Source organism: Gracilinanus agilis, chromosome 1 (assembly GCF_016433145.1).
Source record: "Gracilinanus agilis isolate LMUSP501 chromosome 1, AgileGrace, whole genome shotgun sequence".
NCBI classification, from domain to species: Eukaryota; Metazoa; Chordata; class Mammalia; order Didelphimorphia; family Didelphidae; genus Gracilinanus; species Gracilinanus agilis.
The window spans coordinates 94,567,886-94,584,704 of NC_058130.1; the positions used below are offsets into that span (position 1 = coordinate 94,567,886).

The window sequence follows — 16,819 nt, forward strand, 5'->3', positions numbered from 1 at the left end:
CCCCAATAACCAAGTGGTCATCACAAGGTAGAGGGAGGTTTTTACCTTCTCGTCTTTCTTGCTCAAATGCTGGTTTGCCCTTCAGGATTCTTGAAATATGGGCCACCGAGGCCTTCACTTTCTTCTTCAGGCTATGTTCAACTGGGCTCTCCAGAGGCTGATATTTCCCAGAGAAATTGAAAAAGCCAGGTTTGGTTGGGGAGGATTTCCTCTTCTTCCCACTGGTGTACATATGGCCCTTGGTGTCCTTACCCATGAGTTCCATTGGATCAAAGTCTTCCATGATCTCTAGGCTTCTTTGTTGCCCAGTGGCTCTGATGGGCAAGAGTCCAAATTCTTCTTGCTTATACCAAGTTTCTTCTAAATCTGTTTTATCTATGCTTTCTACTCTCAGTTGGGCTGGGACTTCTTTCTCAACTGGTTTGGGCACCTTCCTGAAAATCATAAACTCAAAGGGGAGGTATTTGATATCATATAAATCAGACAAGTTTAGGTAAGCTGGTTCCACTTCAGAGATGTCTAGAGACACTGTGTCTCCAACAGATGAGTCTCCAGAAAGGTCTTTGATTTGCACCAAGGAGACTTGGGAGCTTTTGCCAAATTCCTCCCATGAGAGGAATTCCCCTGAGCCTTTCCCAGTCTCTTCCCTTGTCTCTTTCCCTGTCTCCTTCCTAGCATCCTTCCCAATCTCTTTCCCAGCATCCTTTCCAGTTTCTACAATCTCAGTGAGGGAAGAAGACTTTGTCTGGGACGGAGTGCTCTCTTGCACCGTCTCTTCTGGCTCTTCAGATGATATTGACTCAGTCCAGGTTCTGGCAGCCCACAAGGGCCTCTGGCCCAGCACATTTCCTTCTCCCCCAAAGGCAAAACTGCCGTAGCCCCCAACTCCTACATAGCCCCCACGCTCTCCATAGGAAAACTTCCTGGGTACAGTCTGTGTCTTTGAGCCATGCTGGTCAGACACCGAATCGGCGAGGACTGTCATCTCCTTGGACAAATCTACCATCTTTTCCACAACATCCTCTAGGGATGCCGACTCTGTGGCACTGTAGAAATAGTCACTCTTGGGAGTCAGATTTGAGGTAGCCTCTGATGGGGAAATACTCCCCAGAAAAGCAGGTCCTGAAAAGCTATGGAGTTCACTCACTGAACTTGAGAATAGTCTGGTTTGGGTTTCGAAGGCTGACAGCTTGGAGGAGTCTGTTGGCTGAGGCTGCCCTGGGAGGAGATTGCTGTATGTCTTCAGAAGCCCTTCCATGTGGGTACCAGGTAGGGCTGAACTGGGGATGCCTTGTTTTTGTAGGATGGTAGCATCCCAAGTAGTACTTCCCTCCAAAAGAGCAGACCCTGGGTCATGGTAAAGGAAAGGATTGGATCTCTTTAGTGTGTCTCCAGGGATCCCAGGGAGCTGATGGCCCTCTTGCAGGGCAGACCCCGAGTCACTGTACAGGAATGGGTTGGATCGCTTTAGAGGTCCATCCTTGTGCCCACCTTCATCACTGGTGTAAGCTGAGGGTCCAGAGCCTGTGGTCAGGAGACTGCTGGAGAAGAATGGGTTCGAGTGCTTCAGGGAGTCATCTGTCTGTTTGCCCTCAGTGGCCGATCCTGGGGCTACTTTCAGATTGGGGGTGGGTGCCAACGGATGGCTGCCACCTTGGAGTGTGGTTGTGGAATCACTGAACAGAAAAGGGTTTGAGCTCTTTAGGGAGTCATCCTTTAATCCTTCTTCCCCAGGTGAGCTTGAAGCCATCTGGGAATGTGGGACAGATGAGGGGAGGCACTGACCTTCCTGGCAGGTATCTGCTGCTCTTGGACCTGAACTTTTGGGCAGAGGAGGTCTAGCCTTCAGGACTGATCCTTCCTCTTTCTGGCTTGAAGAGGTAGGCAGTGAAGCAAGCTGGGATGGGGAGATGGCCCCGGCCATGATTCCCTGCTCTTTGGCTGGTGTCAGGGGAAGCGTAGTCCCTCCTGGGCTTTCTGACTGGCTCATCTTTGGGGACTCTCCTGCACTCTCACCAGTAGCCGGATCCTTGTTCTGCTCTTTTTCCTCGCTTAGCTCTGGGAAGGGGCTGGTGGTTCTTGGCCTGTAGTCATCAAATGAGTGGCTTCGGTTGGAGATGCGGGAGGTAGAGCCAGGCAGCCGGAGGGCTGTCTCAAAAGATGGTGACTTGGTCAGCGGGCCCATCTGGCCCTCCTTGGCTTCCTCCTCCTCCATTTCATAATGTTCTAGGAGCGGCTCTCGCAGGCCCCGCAGGGCTCCTTTGGAGTACCAGCCCTTCAGAAGGTTCCTCCGGGCCCTCTCCAAGTGCTTCCTATAATCATGGACAAGAGACGTACCTTCTCGTTCCTGGGCCTCACGGGCCTGCCAAGAGAATGTACTCTTGATAATGCTTTGCCGGGGTACGCATGTGGCACCCTTGGCTGCAGTCTTGTCTCCTTCCTGAAACGAAGCTGCCCCCCCAGGCTCAGTTTCCCCTTCCTTGAGGGTCATACTGTCAGCAGAGGCCGTCTTTGGCAACAGGGGCTGCTCCCAGAACCTGTGGGGGGCCCTGGGAGATAGCCTGCCACCTTGTTCCCACCTGTGGTCCGTGCCTCCTGGGGCCCCTGTGGCACCTGCAGGGAGTTCGCCCTCCTCGGGGAGGCTTGCAGAGCCTCGGAGGAGAGTCTTGGGCTGGAAGACGGGGGAGTATGTTCCTGGTGAAGGCGGTAAGGACTTGGCCCGAGAGTAGGCCGCAATCTCGTTGTCTGAGGAGGAGCTGCTGGTGGAGTAGCTGGCCTCTTTGATGAGGTGCCGGGAGATGCCAAGGGATGGGCTGTCTGAAGGGCCCTGCAGGAGCTCTGGGATGGACTGCATCACCAGGATGGATTTGTAGCACATCAAAGATCTCTGGGAAGAAAGGGTCAATGCCAGGCCGTCAGTCAAGAGCCCAGCTCGGACTCCCCCCAGCCCCCAACTCGACATCAGGCCCTGGCTGGGCTTGGCAGTCTCCAAAGAACTGCTTCAACCTTTGCCTTTGCAAAGGGCAGGTGAAATGATGGGATGGCCAGGAGTGAGGGAAGTAGGCCGAAGCCCCGAGGGTGACTTGCCCACCTTGATGATGGGTAGCCCCGGAACCCAGAAGAGGATGGCCTGGGTTAGAGTTCTGCTGTGACCTGTGGGCCCTTAGGCAAATCACTTCCTTTTCTAGACCTTAGTTTCCTCATTTGTAAAACGAGGTCCATCACATGCTGCTTCGTGATCCACCTCAAGACAGAAAGGAAGCCCCCATCCATGGGGATCTCGGGTTCATCTATCCTGGAAAGAGGAGCTCTAGGTCTAGAAGCCAGCGCAGTGCTTGGGCTGGACGTCCAGGGCACTGGCTCCCTCGGGGGCAAGCTTTCTCTTTGGCCCCTGCCCTCCCCGTCTAGAAGGTCTCTGAGGCCTCTTCTTGCTCTGGCAGTCTCTGTTCTCAGCACAGGGCCTGATGCCCAGGAAATGCTCAATACTACCTATTCCCTTCTCCCTTTCCTTATGGGACTAGCTCATGAGATCACAAGGCTAGAGAGATAGTAAGCCTCACTTCCCATTCCTGGGCACTGGCTAGGCCTGTGAGAGGAACAGCCCTAAAGCCCAGCTGGGCCATGCCCCAGAGAGGGCTGCCACTGACCTGCCACCTGCTCCGGGCCACGATGAACTTGAGCTGCTTGGTGTTGATGAAATGAACCTCCTCGGGAGGCACTGAGGGTTTCTGGAAAGAAAAAAGGCCACAATCAGGAGCCCTGAGGACCAGATTTCTTGGGGAGGGGGGCACCGTTCTGGTGCCTTTCTTAACTTGGTGGGAATTTCTCTGGACACTTGGGTGGCCTCAACAAAGGAGTCTTGCTATCAAGGCTGAGTGTCCTTAGAGACTGAGCATGGTGGGACTTTCCCATCCTCTTGCATCTGCCCTGGGACCATAGGCTAGTGAGAAAAAATTCTCTCTCGTCTTTCTGTCTATCTTTCTCTTCCTCTCCCCCACCTCCCATTAGTTCTGATGGTTCAAGAAGGACCCGGCCTACTCTCCTTTGCCAGCATCTCCCACCATGCTCTGTGGGTGCAAGCTTAACGGGCAAGCCCTCCCAAGAAAGGCTTCTGCCTTTATCCCAAAGGCCAGTTTTCTGCTCTCACAGGTGCCTTCCATGGCCAATTCCTTCCAAGTATCTGCGATGGGCCTGGTGATTGTAGAAAGGATGTAAAATCTCTGCAAAGTCAACTTACCATAAACCATGGGTGGGTGAGACATTTGGAAGCACTGGGTCTGGCCCTGAGAACCAAACAAGACATTTGCTTTATGTGGTGTACTGGAAAGAGTACACTCGAATCCTAGCTCTGACACTATGTATTCTTGGGAAACTATCCTTTGAACCTCAGTTTTTTCTTGCCTGTAAAATGGGAATAATAATCCTCTTACTATCTCCCTTGGAGCATCTCTGTGAGGAAGTTTTATAAACCACAGCTCTCTGTAAACGGTGCATTGTTATTCTTGATTTAACAAACTGAGTCTACTTTGCCGAAAGCCCTTGAGGCTGTCTTGAGAGTGGATGGTCCTAGGTTCAAATCACAGCTCTGCTCCTTACTCACTACTTCTTCCTCAGTTTGCTCATCTATAAAAGGGAGGCCATGGGCTAGATGATCTCGAATACCTCTTCCACTTCTAAATCTATGACCTCAGGTAATCTGTCTGTCCTTCCAGGCTGGCAGGGAAGAGAAGATGCACATACTGGCAGATTGCAATTTGACTGTCAAATTGAGTCTCTTGGCCTAGTCAAAGGTGGTCTTGGCTTCTAGGCACAGGTAACTTTCTCGTAGGTCTTCCCAGAGCAGATGGGCAAGGTGCCAAAGTGACAGGACTGGGCAAGGGAGGACGCTGAGGACTTCAGGCCCTCTGAAAACGGAATCAGGCATTTATCTTTCCCCAATCCAGCATTCATTCTGTTCTATGTGCTATGGTATACCCCAGTGCAGCCAATGGTTGTTCTAAGGCCTTGTTAGGGCGAACATTCCAAGTTCTTTGTTGTAAGGGCTCTTCCGACTCTGACAGTCTATATAACATTCCAAGATTCTTTCAGTTTCAACAGTATGTATTCTATGTTCTTAATCCTTTCTCTCTCTCTTTCTCTCTCTCTCTCTAAAGTCTCTCTCAGTTAGGCATTCTGCATTTCAAGGCCCCATCCAAACCTGACATTCTAAGTCCAAAGGCCTGATATTCTATGTTCTAAGATTCTTTCCTGACTTTTTTTTTTAAACCCTTTCTTCTTAGATACTGTATATTGATTCCAAGGCAGAAGAGCAATAAGGGCTAGGCAATGGGGGGTAAAGTGACTTGCCCAGGGTCACACAGCTAGGAAGTGTCTGAGGCCAGATTTGAACCCAGGACTGTCCAGTCTCTAGTCCTGGCTCTCTATCCACTGAGCCCCCCAGCTTCCCCCTGACATTCTTACACTCCCGACCTTTGACAGTCTGAGTTCTAAGGTTCCTCCCAGCCTTTGATCTTCTAAGTTCTAAGGCTCCATTCAGCCTCTGATGTTTTAATTTCCAAAGCGACTCCCAGCCTTGGCCCTTCTATGGTTTTATGATGTTGAACACTACTGTGGAGAGAATTTGGAATGTGAAGTCCCATGGGAAATGAAGAGGAATGTCCTTACTCTGGCGCCAGCTGAAGAATCCCCTTTATAAAGTCCTTCGCCTCCTCACTCAGGTGGACCGCCTGGGGGGTGGTCCAGGAGATCTTCCCCTCCCGCACGTTCAGGAGAGTCGCTCGGTCATTCTCACCAGCAAACGGGGATGTGCAGGTCAAACTGAAGTAGGAAATGGGAAGGAAGTTGGCTGTTAGTATTGGGCTGCTTCAGAGGTACGGCTGGCCCCTCCCTGCCTTTGGAGCCCCTACATCTTCCTGAAATGAACCAAATGTATGACTAAGGTAGGTGCCTGGGCCCTCCCCTTGCCTGGGGAAGGAAGCTCAAACTAGAGTTTGTTTTCTCTGGTGAACAGAGCTCTTAGTGGCCTTAGGCAGGAGATTCAGGTCACTGCTGGGGACCACCTCCCAGTTATCCAGCAGAGTGCCATTGGTACCTTTGCATCTCCCCTGCCCAGAATCACTCTCCTCCTTTCCAGCACTCCCACACCTTTAAAAAACAAACCAGCCAAACCCTGCACTTCCCCAGGCTGCTTGCTCCTGTCCTATTCTTGCTCTCAATTTAGCTGTCCATTGATTAATCCTTCCTAAGGTGTAAATTGAGGGAAAAGGTGTTAGATGATAACAATTTAAGAGTAACATTAGGCTCAAGGACCTCCCAACTTTCTTTTTATTTACTTTTCTTCTGGAAGCCCTAGACTGTTCCTGTCCCTTCCTTGATCTTTACATTATTTCCTAGGAATGGTGATAACATAGGAGTGCCTGTACATAGGATGAACTTCCTATCTTTTTCTTGAAGGGGGAAAGAGGAGCCTTTGAATCTGTCTTCTAGCCTGAAAAAAAAGTATGAACTCAATGAGCCTCCAATACTTTCGGTTGGTTCTTATATTCTACCACACATGAGCAGGGCCAGGGCTCAGCCTGTAACTAAGATTAGGCTTTAGCCTCTTACCTGGGTTAGGGATCAGGCTTTGGTTGGAGAATAAAGCAGTTCTAAGCAAAGCTAACTGGCAGAGGTGGAGATCAAATTCCTTCTCTCACCATGCCTTAACCATTGAGAGAACTGTCCCAGCTACCCACCATGGTAGTGTAAGATGAAGGCACATGCCATCCTAACTTCTCAAGTCAATCCATGATCCTTAATACGTGGTCTTTCCACTATAGCCTTCAAATTCCTTAAGACCTAGATGTTATTTTCAAATTTTGAAGTTCTCATTGTTTTGGGGGCTGGTAAGAGAAGCAAATCTCTAGCTTTGTCAACAGTTTTTGTCAAATAGCAAGTTCTTGCCTTACTAGTTGGGATATTTCGATTTATCAGACACTAGAACTCATTTTGGAGAAGCAAATACTCGAAGCCGGCAAAACCCTGGAATTTAGAACTTTACTCCCTCTGTACTGTTCTTAATCTAGACATCCACAGGCATCTTAACTTGGGCTTATTCTTTCTGAAAAGGTAGGACCTAGGGAAAGGAAGGGGAGGAGCCTTGGGAGATAGAATTGGTTACCTTAATAGAAAAGGTACTGAATGCCTGGGGAGGTGGGCAAGGAATTGGGTATTTAAGAGATGGGTGAGAGAAAGGATTGGGAGAGAAGGGATTAGTTACTTTGGGAGAGAAGGGATTGAGAATTTAGTTGGTAGAGGACTGGTTACCTTAAGTAGGTGATGACACCAACAGCCCTATGGAAAAACAAAAGCCAAATGTCACATGGTGATTCTAGATTGGCAGAGAGAGTAGCCTGATAAGACCAGGGGAGAAGCCAGGACCAGGGAAACACAGCACCGATGAAACTGGGGAATTAGAGCAGCAATGTGTAAGCTAACTGAAAGTAGGATGAGTAAGGTAGGCCAGGACTAGATAGACCCTGTGAATGGGTACCTCACATTAATGGCTAATAACTTTGTTGAGGGTTAAAGGTTTAAATGGGATAATGTGAGTGCTCTAGAATAATGTAGCCTCAATCAGAAAGCAACAACTGGTACCATTTCATTCTGGAAGTTGTCCTCTGATAGCAAGGCCATAAGATAAAAACATAAGTAGGCTGAGAAAATTGGGGTGGGGTGATAAGCAGCTAAAGCTAGATGAAAAGTCCTGGTAGCACCCTCCCCCACTTTTTTTGAGAGGTTGGGGAATACAGAATGGGGAATTCAGAATGGGGAATTCAGAATTCTGAATACAGAATGATACATTTGCCATCAGATGAATTTACTGTGTTGGTGGTTTTATTTAAATTATTTTCATTTAAAGGAAAAGCTTGGGTACAGGGACAAGTATATCTAGAAATGACTGGGATATAAAAACAAAGGATAAAGGTCTTGACGGCAGCTCAATTATGCCAACAAACTACTAAATTTTACTCCCATTCCACCTTGAAAATGAAGCCCAGGAACTTAATATGGGATGATATGTGCAGATAAACATCTGCCACTAGTGTGGGATGAGAGAAGGGTAGGGTTGAGTCAAGTCAATGAGAGGAAGTTGGGACGTGATGGAGAATGTGACAGGCTGCTGGGAAAAGTGAGGGAATGCCAGGCTTTTTGAGACCCTTAGTTACTTTGAGTTATTGACTGGGATTCATGATCTCCTGCTGCTCCCTGGGTTGTGCTGAGCAAAATGGTGAACAAATTTAATTGTTTCTGAGTCAGTCATCTCTTTTCTTCTGCTCTAGGAGCCTATGGCTCCTAGGCCACAAGAAAAAGACTGAAGCTTATGCCCTCCACATGTCCAGCTGTCTCAGCTGGCCAGAATGATCCTGTCATACTATCCATGATCCTCAATGAGGCTTGGGGTGTGATTTCCTGGCAGGGCGACAAGGACCACAGGACAGAGTGGAGGGGGGTGGTGATGGGTACATTTGTCCTTGTGTACCTTCTGAGTGGAGGAATAGTCTATTTTTGAGGTGATGAGAACACTGTATCTGTATGTTCTTGTATTTATTTTGTGGGGAGGGAAGAGAAACAATTAACAAATAAATTCTATGTCCTTTCCAGTACACAGTATTGCCTCTCATCAGACTGTCACCCTCATATAGCTTTTGAGAGACTCTAATAAGTAATTGTTAGAAAGGCATTTTATAGACTCTAAAGCTGCTCCAGGAGTTCCTGTTTTGAGTACCTGGATGATTTTGTTGCTATGGAGGCCATGCAGGGGATTCATGCTTTGGGTCAAGGTTGTTCTTCATATTTTCAGTGATCCTCTTTCAGCCATATTTAGTTTTATGAAAACACTACAAAAGTTCATTCATTTGTGATTGTTAATTAGCAGCACAAAGGGTTGTAGCTGGAACTCCTGATCATTTCAAAGGAAGCTTTGGAACATACCTTCTTTTCAGTAGCACATGGTACATATGCAAAAAACCCAACAGGTATTAGGGTATAAAGCATAAAAACTTCCCAACCAAATGCAGAAAAGCAAAAATAATAAATGCAACTTTTCCAGATCATAATGCAATAAAATTATAATCAATAAGGATTAATGGAAAGGCAAATTAAAAATTAATTGGAAACTAATCTAATTCTTCAAAACGGGTAGATCAAAGAACAAACCATAGAAACTATCACTGACTTCATTAAAGAGAATGACTACAAGGAGACAACACATCAGAATTCATGGGATACAGCCAAAGGAAGCTCTGACATCACAGGGGCATTACATCACATTAAACACTGGCAAGGGATGCTTTCTCCTGCCCATATCCCTACCTTTGGTAGTTCATCAGTGAATACAAAGCATTGCTTTCTCACCAGATATCTGATGTGGTCGTCACAGGGGTCTGGGCAATAATTTCTGGAGAGACAAACTCTGGGGCACCAAATTTGCTGTATTGGGGCTCTGAGGGGGTGATTTTTTGGGCAAAGCCAAAATCGCAGATTTTAATATCTTCCTTAGTTGGGTGAGCCATTAGGATGTTAGGAGGCTGATGAAGGAGAAAGAGAAGAGAATGTCAGCCATGTGACCTATTTTCAGAAGGTCCCTGACAAGTTGCAGTATATTCAGAGGAAGGCTATCTCATAAAGAGGACATAGGAGTGTTTCATCTAGAATAGTGAAAACTCAAGCATAACATGATCATAGATTTCTAATATTTGAAGGTTGGTCATGGAGAAAAGGGATTAAACAATTTCTGTTTAGCTCAGAGAGCAGACCTACATCAATGGTTGGAATTTAGAAGGAGGCAAAATTATGTTTACTCTAAGAATTTTCCAATAATACAATTTTTTTAAAAGCAATTAGCCCTGCATCCCTGGAAATGTTCAAACAGAGTTTGGATGACAGGAAGAATGCAATGGGGAATTTTGCTCTGGGTGGGAGATTCAATGAGATGGCCTTTAATATCCCTCCTCTTTTATTCACTTTATGGCTCTGTGATAAACATAATTACTTATTAGTGAGGAAATCTTGAGTACCTCACTTTATCTTTTTTGGGCCTCAGTTTATTTACATGTCAAATGAAGAAGAGTTAGATTAAATAATCTCTGAAGCTTTTTGTAACTAAATTCCATGATGCTATAGCTCACACTTGACAGTCACATAAAGAATTTTCACAGGCAGATGTATGAGCTGGTGGTCAGACTTAATGAGAGACTATTTCTGCAGCTTTAGATTTAGTAAATTTACAAAGTACATTCCTCATTTTTTCTTTTTTCTCTTCATCTCTTACCTTCTATCTTAGAATTGATACAAGTATTGGTCCCAAGCAATTGGGGTTAAGTGACTTGCCCAGTTCACACACCTAAGAAGTATCTGAGGCCAGATTTGAACCCAGGTCTTCCTGACTCCAGGCCTGGACTCTATCCACTGAGCCAACTAGATGCTCTGTGCACTTTCCTTTATTAATAACTATTGTGGTGAAGTATATAATAATATTTGACTAGGTTTTTTTTTAGATTTTATAGATGGGAGAAGAAGTAAATGATTTGTTCAAGGTTCTCAGCTAGTATTCCTTCTAGGCTTTTCTGCTTTTTCATTTTGTAGACTGAGGAAGAGGTTGGGGGGAACCATCTAGACAACACAATACATGGCCATACCAAGGGGGGTCCTAGTCCCTTCTTTGAGACAATCTGGCTATTAGACCCAGGTCAAAGTTCCTTCCCCTCTCTGGGCCTCAGTTCCATCTTCTCCATAAGGAAGGGGTTGGACTCTCTGGGGTCCTTTCCAGCTCTAATGGTCCATATATTTATTGTCACCAGAGCTCTAGGAGACTTTTTGAGACTACCAGTTCTCATTTCCTCACTTGCCAAAGAACCAAAGGAAAGCAGTTTTTTTTTTGTTGTTGTTAAGGATTATACCTTAATATCCAAGTGCAGGATGTCATTGTCATGGAGGTACTTGAGGCCTTCTAAAACCTGCTTTATATATACCTTCACCTAGGAATAAAGACAAAACCCACATTTACTAAACACTGCAAAGTCTGGTGCTGGACACCAGGAGAGACACAAAGTTTAGATAACAGGACATATTTATTATGCTTATTTTTCCAAGACTAACATGAACCCTGAGATGACATGTTCATTTTTTCCCAAGGTTCCTCTCATTCCTATTTCACTTATCAATCACCTCTCTGCCCCAGAAAAGAGTAGACCTCTGTCTACTACACTGTATTTCTTCTTCCTGGAGTCAAAAGTGGATTTACTCACACCTGCTGGTGTTTGAAACCATAGGGCTTGGGGACATGGGATGTATTTCCATCACAATGTCTAATTAAGGATAGGGGCCTTAGAAAGTAAAGGATGACATGGGAAGTCAGCATTTGACTAAGAATATCATAGCAAAGAACTGAATAAAGCTTTATGGACTTTAATCATGGCTAAAGGTAGAGCAATGTACCTTCAAAGTACCAACAATACTGTTGGCCCGGGATAGAATATACCTGATGTAGGCTGGGAAGAAAAAAGTTTCCTGTGAATTCTCTTTTTTTTCATGGAGTTTGGGAGATCATTAGTTCTTCAAGAGATTCACATCCACCCTTTATAGAAAAACAAAATCTTATACCTGTTATATAGATCTAGTGGTTCTGAGTAGCTCCTCCATCCTTTCCCTGTCCAAGTGATGGCAAACCTTTCAGAGATGGAATGCTCAAGTGGCAATCCTCATGCTGCATGTGAACGGCCTTCTTAGCCCAGACAGGGAGGGTGGATGATGTCCTCAGGCACAGTGGAGGGAGGAAGGGAGCAGCCCCCTCCAGCACCCATGCCATAGTTTCGCCAACAAGGCCTATGATATTCTCTTTTGCCCTCTAATCGTCAAACACTGGTTTACATCCTCATCTTAAGATTCTTCTTTGTCCTGATTTAGTTGTTAACCCAAAGAAACCCAACTTATGGATCACTAGAGCAGTTTTCTCTCTAGAGTTTGGACTAGAGATAAGTTGCCAACATGCAGAAAAGTGCAGTAAGAGTCATTTTAAAGTACTGCTTCCATTCTGAGTGATCTATGGAAAGAACACTACCCAAGTTCAGAGGAAGAACTACAGGAGTGGAAACACAGAAGAAAAACAACTGCTTGAACACATGGGTTGAGGCGGACATGATTAGGGATGTAGACTCGAAACTACCACACCAAAGCAACTATCAACAATTTGGAAATAGGACTTGATCAATGACACATGATAAAACCAGTGGAAATGCGTATCGGCCATGGGGGGGGCATGGGGGAAGCCGGGGGGGGGGGGTGAAGAGGAAAGTAAAAGCATGAATTATGTAACCATGTTAACTTTTCAAAAAATAAATATTAATAAATGTTTAAAAACAAATAAAGTACTGCTTCTACACCCTCTCCTTGTATCCTGCATGGGTTCTAGAAGCATAAACTTGCCTCATTTCCTCATCTGCAAGCTTTTCCAGATTCTGTCAAACTAGAAAGGCCTTGAGTATGGTCTGTGATACTGGAAATTTGGGGTTCATTAAGCTTTAATATTTAGATATATGATATAAACTATATTTTATATATATATATATATGAGATAAACTTCCTATATATATATGAGATAAACTTCCTGTGGACGTTTAGGGGACTTGAAAACTACATGACGTGAGCCAACATAAAGCGAAGCTTAAATAGAGAGAACTTGATTGGTTCGCGCTCTTTCCTGTGGAACAAGCCAGGTGGACAAAAGGTAATGGTGGGCGATTTGAATTAGCAGGCATGTGGCCTTCTTAATTGCCAATATGCCTTTAAATAAACTATTAATACTTTTGAATATATCTATCTATATCAATATTATTTGTAACAGGTCCCAGGGATGGGCCAAGGGTCTGTCATCTGAGGAGTAGCCAAGCCAGCTGCCCATTGGCTCATTGCCAGAAGGCAGACGACAGAAGACAAATTTGTTTGGTTAAACCGGCTCCTGTAAGGTGGAGGGACTGAGTTCTTCAATGAACAAAAGGAGCACAATGAGGAAATCATAAACCTTGTGATACGTGGAGTTTTTTAAAGACACAAAGTGATACTCTTCGTGTCCCATAAGTATTTATTTCAGTGTAGATCAAGTCCTGCATCCCAAAATGGTGCCTAAAAGCCAAATGGGCTGCCTTGGGAAGGAGATGAGCATTTTACTGAGCATCTTTAAGTTGTGGCTAGACAAGCCCTTGTGGGGGATTTAGAAAGAGGATTCTTGTCCAGATAAGAACACTGCTTTATATCCTTATTTCAGAATAAGATAAGAATTCTTGCCTGGACAAGGTGAGCCGTATCTGTGTGTGTTTTCTCCTCTGGGCATCTTGTATGTGTGTATATATATATATATTTTTTTTTTTGGGGGGGGGTTTCTAGTATAAGGTAATTCTATGATAATAAAACCTTTCTGAGACTGCGTCAGGACAGCTGAACCACTAATAGCACATCCAGGGGGCTAAGATTTTGCCCCATCGATCTCAGAGGTGGTTTGAGGATCCCAGGCCTAGCTTTCTGGCTGCTTTGCCCCTCAGCTTAGACTTCTGTCTCTTTCCATGGTGTTGGCCTCCCTGCTTCCTTGCCCTGATGTGTTTTGCCTGCCCCACCCTGGGCCTCTGCAAGGGTCTCTGAGGCAGAGAGAGGTGTTGCTGTTGGAAAGTCATGAGAGAAGGCAGAAGGCACACGGGGAGTCGTGGAATTCTCTTTAGGGACTAGTCCTCAGAGCCAGGGCTACAGAGGAACCAGAGACAGAGGCGCCACTGGGGGGTGAGCTTCATGGCCCGCGATGGGGCAGCTCCCTGATGTGCCAGCCTGCCTGCTCCTTCTTTCTCCACTTCCTCTGCTGACACTACTGAGGCTTAGGAGGGAATGAATCAGTGAGAGAATTAAGTGATGGCTGGGGCAATCTGACCAAGAGAATTCTGTCACCTCAGTTTCAGTCACCACATTCTTCTTGTATAAGCGGTCCAGAAGCTCTTCAGAGGAACACCTAGTGCTGTAGTCAAGGACAATTAGGATATAGTAATATATAAAAATATATTTAAAAAAGTAATATAAAAAAAGCTAGGCAGTACAGTGGATAGAGCACTGGGCCTGGAGGTAGGAAGATCAGAATTCAAATCCAGCCTCAGCTTCTTATCAACTGTGTGACCCCAGGCAAATCAACTTAACCTCTGTTTTTCTCATTTCCTCATCTGTAAAATGGGTACACATTGGAGAAGGAAATAGCAAATTCCTCCAGCATCTTTGCTAAGAAAACCTCATGGAAGAAAACCCATGGGGTCATATAGAGTCGCATATAACTAAACAACTGAACAACAAAAATAATGTGAGGTAGTTCATTCATAAGTGGCATAGTAATAACAAAAGAATAGCTGATGTTTCTATAGTGCTTTATGACTGGCTAGGAAATTGAGTCCCATTATCTCATTTCATTCTCACAAACAAGGGAGTTAGGGTTAGATCCAATCATCTTTATTTTGTAAGTGAGAAAACTGAGGCACCAGAGTTGGGAAGTGACTGCTAGGATTATAGTATTTATAGCAGGAAGGGACCTTGGAGACCATGCAATCCAGTCATCTCATTTTAACAAGAGCTAATAGCTAGCACTGGCATCTAGCACAAAGTACTTTATCAGTATCAGTGTCAAACATCTATAAACATCACAACAACCCTGGGAAGTAGGTGCTATTATTATCACCCCCATTTTACAGATGAGGAAGCAGTTAAGTGACTTCTCCTGAGTCACACTGCTGACTATCTCAGGCTGGATTTGAACTCAGGACTTCTTGACTTTAGGTCCAGCATTCTATTCACTCTAGTACTTAGTTGCCTCTAATGTTACATATTAGGAACCTGAGACCCAGACAAAGGAAGTGACTTTGCCCAAGATCGCATAGCTAGGAAGGGACCAGATCAGAATTCGAATCTAATTCTTCTGACTCCCAAGTCCAGGGCTCCTTCTATTAGACCACTGCGGACCCTCTGAGACACTAGGACTGAAAGAAACCAGAAAAATTTCTGATAGCCAAACATTTACCTAAATCTCTCTTGTAAAGAGGATTTCAGTTTGGGGCAGCATCAGGAAATTAGCAATTTAATAGATCTTTGATGTTTAGGAATTAAAAATAACACCAAAAACATGTTCTGATTTCATATTTATGGACACAAATTAGGTGTGCAGAGATATGAGTGGCCCTGAACAGCTCTATAAGCTTGAGGAGACGCACGGCTCCCCTGCCCCATTTAGAGGGACAGAAAACAGTGGAAGAGAACGGCAGGGCTAGCGGGGGCCTGATCACTGGACTTTGGGCCCAGCATTCCATCTCTCCTGCTTCTGCCTTTGTTCCCATTTCTGGCTTCATTCTCTCCTTACCTCTGACTCTGGAATCTCAAGCCTCTCTCAAGACTCAGCTGGCTCTGGTGCCACCTCTGACACGGCCCCTCTCTAGTCTTCCTTTGTTGCCTCTTATCTCTGCTCAGAGCTTCCTCCTGTAGAGCAGAAGCTTCTGGAGGGCAGGAAGGGTTTCATTTCTGTTTTATATCTTCAGGACCTCATTCAGCGCCCTTTCATCTAACAGTAACACTTACCAGCACGGCTACCATATGTTTGTTGACTTGAATTATTGCACTCAATTAAATATGAAGAAAGTCAGAGCTGGAAGAGATGACTTCAAAGTTCAACCCCTTCATTTTAGAGAAAGAAAATAGAATTGAAGTCACCCACCCACTGTGGCCATCTGAAGAGGTGACATGATTTGAACCCATGCCCCCTTGGTTGCAAGCCCGGTGCTTGCCCCTACATGAGACAACCCACCATGCCTCCAGCAGCAGGAGGGAAAGGATACAGCTCCAGGATCAGAATCAGCGTTTTCCTGGTCTCAAACTCATCCAGGAGCTGGGTGACCAGCTTGTGGTTCAAGGTGGCCAGGATGTCTCGTTCCCGGTACGCCTGGGCCCGGGTCTTGCTCCGAAGCGGGATGAACTTCGCAGCACAGGACACCTTGTTGCCTTTGTGCTCAACCCTCTTCACAAAGCCAAAAGCACCCCTAGCAAAGGGAGACACACCTGTTATCCTGGCCAGGATGGTTCCAACGCTTCAGATTGGAAATGGAGCTGAAAGGAAACATGGCCCAAAGCCATCCCCAGGAGCAGAGGATCCCTCCCTAGAGGACCCCCAGCCTCCGCTGCCCCCTGTGCACCTCAGATCGCCGTTTTAGCCCCAGACCTCTAGGAGGGGCCATCTTCCAAGCTGAATGAGCCCACTCCAGTATTTTATATTTTCTCGTCTGACCTTCACAACACCTTTATTAAACAGACTGGGAACCTGAATTGTTCACATTTTCAAATGGACCTTGGGAGCTTGTTCTAGCAGGGGAGCGCAGCTACTCTTATACCCTTGACCGAAGAACGGTACGCCTCTATTGGGGAAGGTCGTCCTCTTCGACCGAGCGCGCAGCTTCGGGAGGGACGCACATGGAGCGGTGAGGGAGGAAGGGGACACCCGCCTAGCCAGCCAGATCAGCCGAATCAACCCTGGCGATCAGTGGGGTGACAGATGTCGCAGCCAGATCGCCCTCACATCCTGTTCACATTTTCAAACAAGGAAACGGAGTCCCAGGGAGCCGAGCTGACTTAGCTCGTGCTAGAAGGGATCTTTGAGACCCTCTAGCGTGATTCCATTTCACAGAAGAGGAAACAGGGCTTGAGAGGTAAATGCCTGACCAAGGTCAAAGAGCAAGTTTATGTCAGAGCCGGGAATGAAGCTCCGTCTTGT

At 46.0% G+C, this 16,819-nt stretch overlaps 1 protein-coding gene across 1 annotated transcript in view; it reads right to left on the reverse strand.

Annotated features, from left to right (window-relative positions):
* OBSCN (obscurin, cytoskeletal calmodulin and titin-interacting RhoGEF) overlaps positions 1 to 16,819 on the reverse strand; it is a 301,647-nt gene that overhangs the window by 20,933 nt on the left and 263,895 nt on the right. Inside the window, exons 84-93 of the mRNA XM_044676976.1 lie at positions 15,891 to 16,091; positions 13,972 to 14,032; positions 10,941 to 11,018; positions 9,397 to 9,569; positions 7,306 to 7,332; positions 5,665 to 5,817; positions 4,238 to 4,283; positions 3,648 to 3,728; positions 2,614 to 2,887; positions 46 to 2,475 (exon numbers count right to left, since the gene is read on the reverse strand). Coding sequence (XP_044532911.1) covers positions 46 to 2,475; positions 2,614 to 2,887; positions 3,648 to 3,728; positions 4,238 to 4,283; positions 5,665 to 5,817; positions 7,306 to 7,332; positions 9,397 to 9,569; positions 10,941 to 11,018; positions 13,972 to 14,032; positions 15,891 to 16,091 — 3,524 coding nt within the window. The remainder of the gene's footprint in view (positions 1 to 45; positions 2,476 to 2,613; positions 2,888 to 3,647; positions 3,729 to 4,237; positions 4,284 to 5,664; positions 5,818 to 7,305; positions 7,333 to 9,396; positions 9,570 to 10,940; positions 11,019 to 13,971; positions 14,033 to 15,890; positions 16,092 to 16,819) is intronic.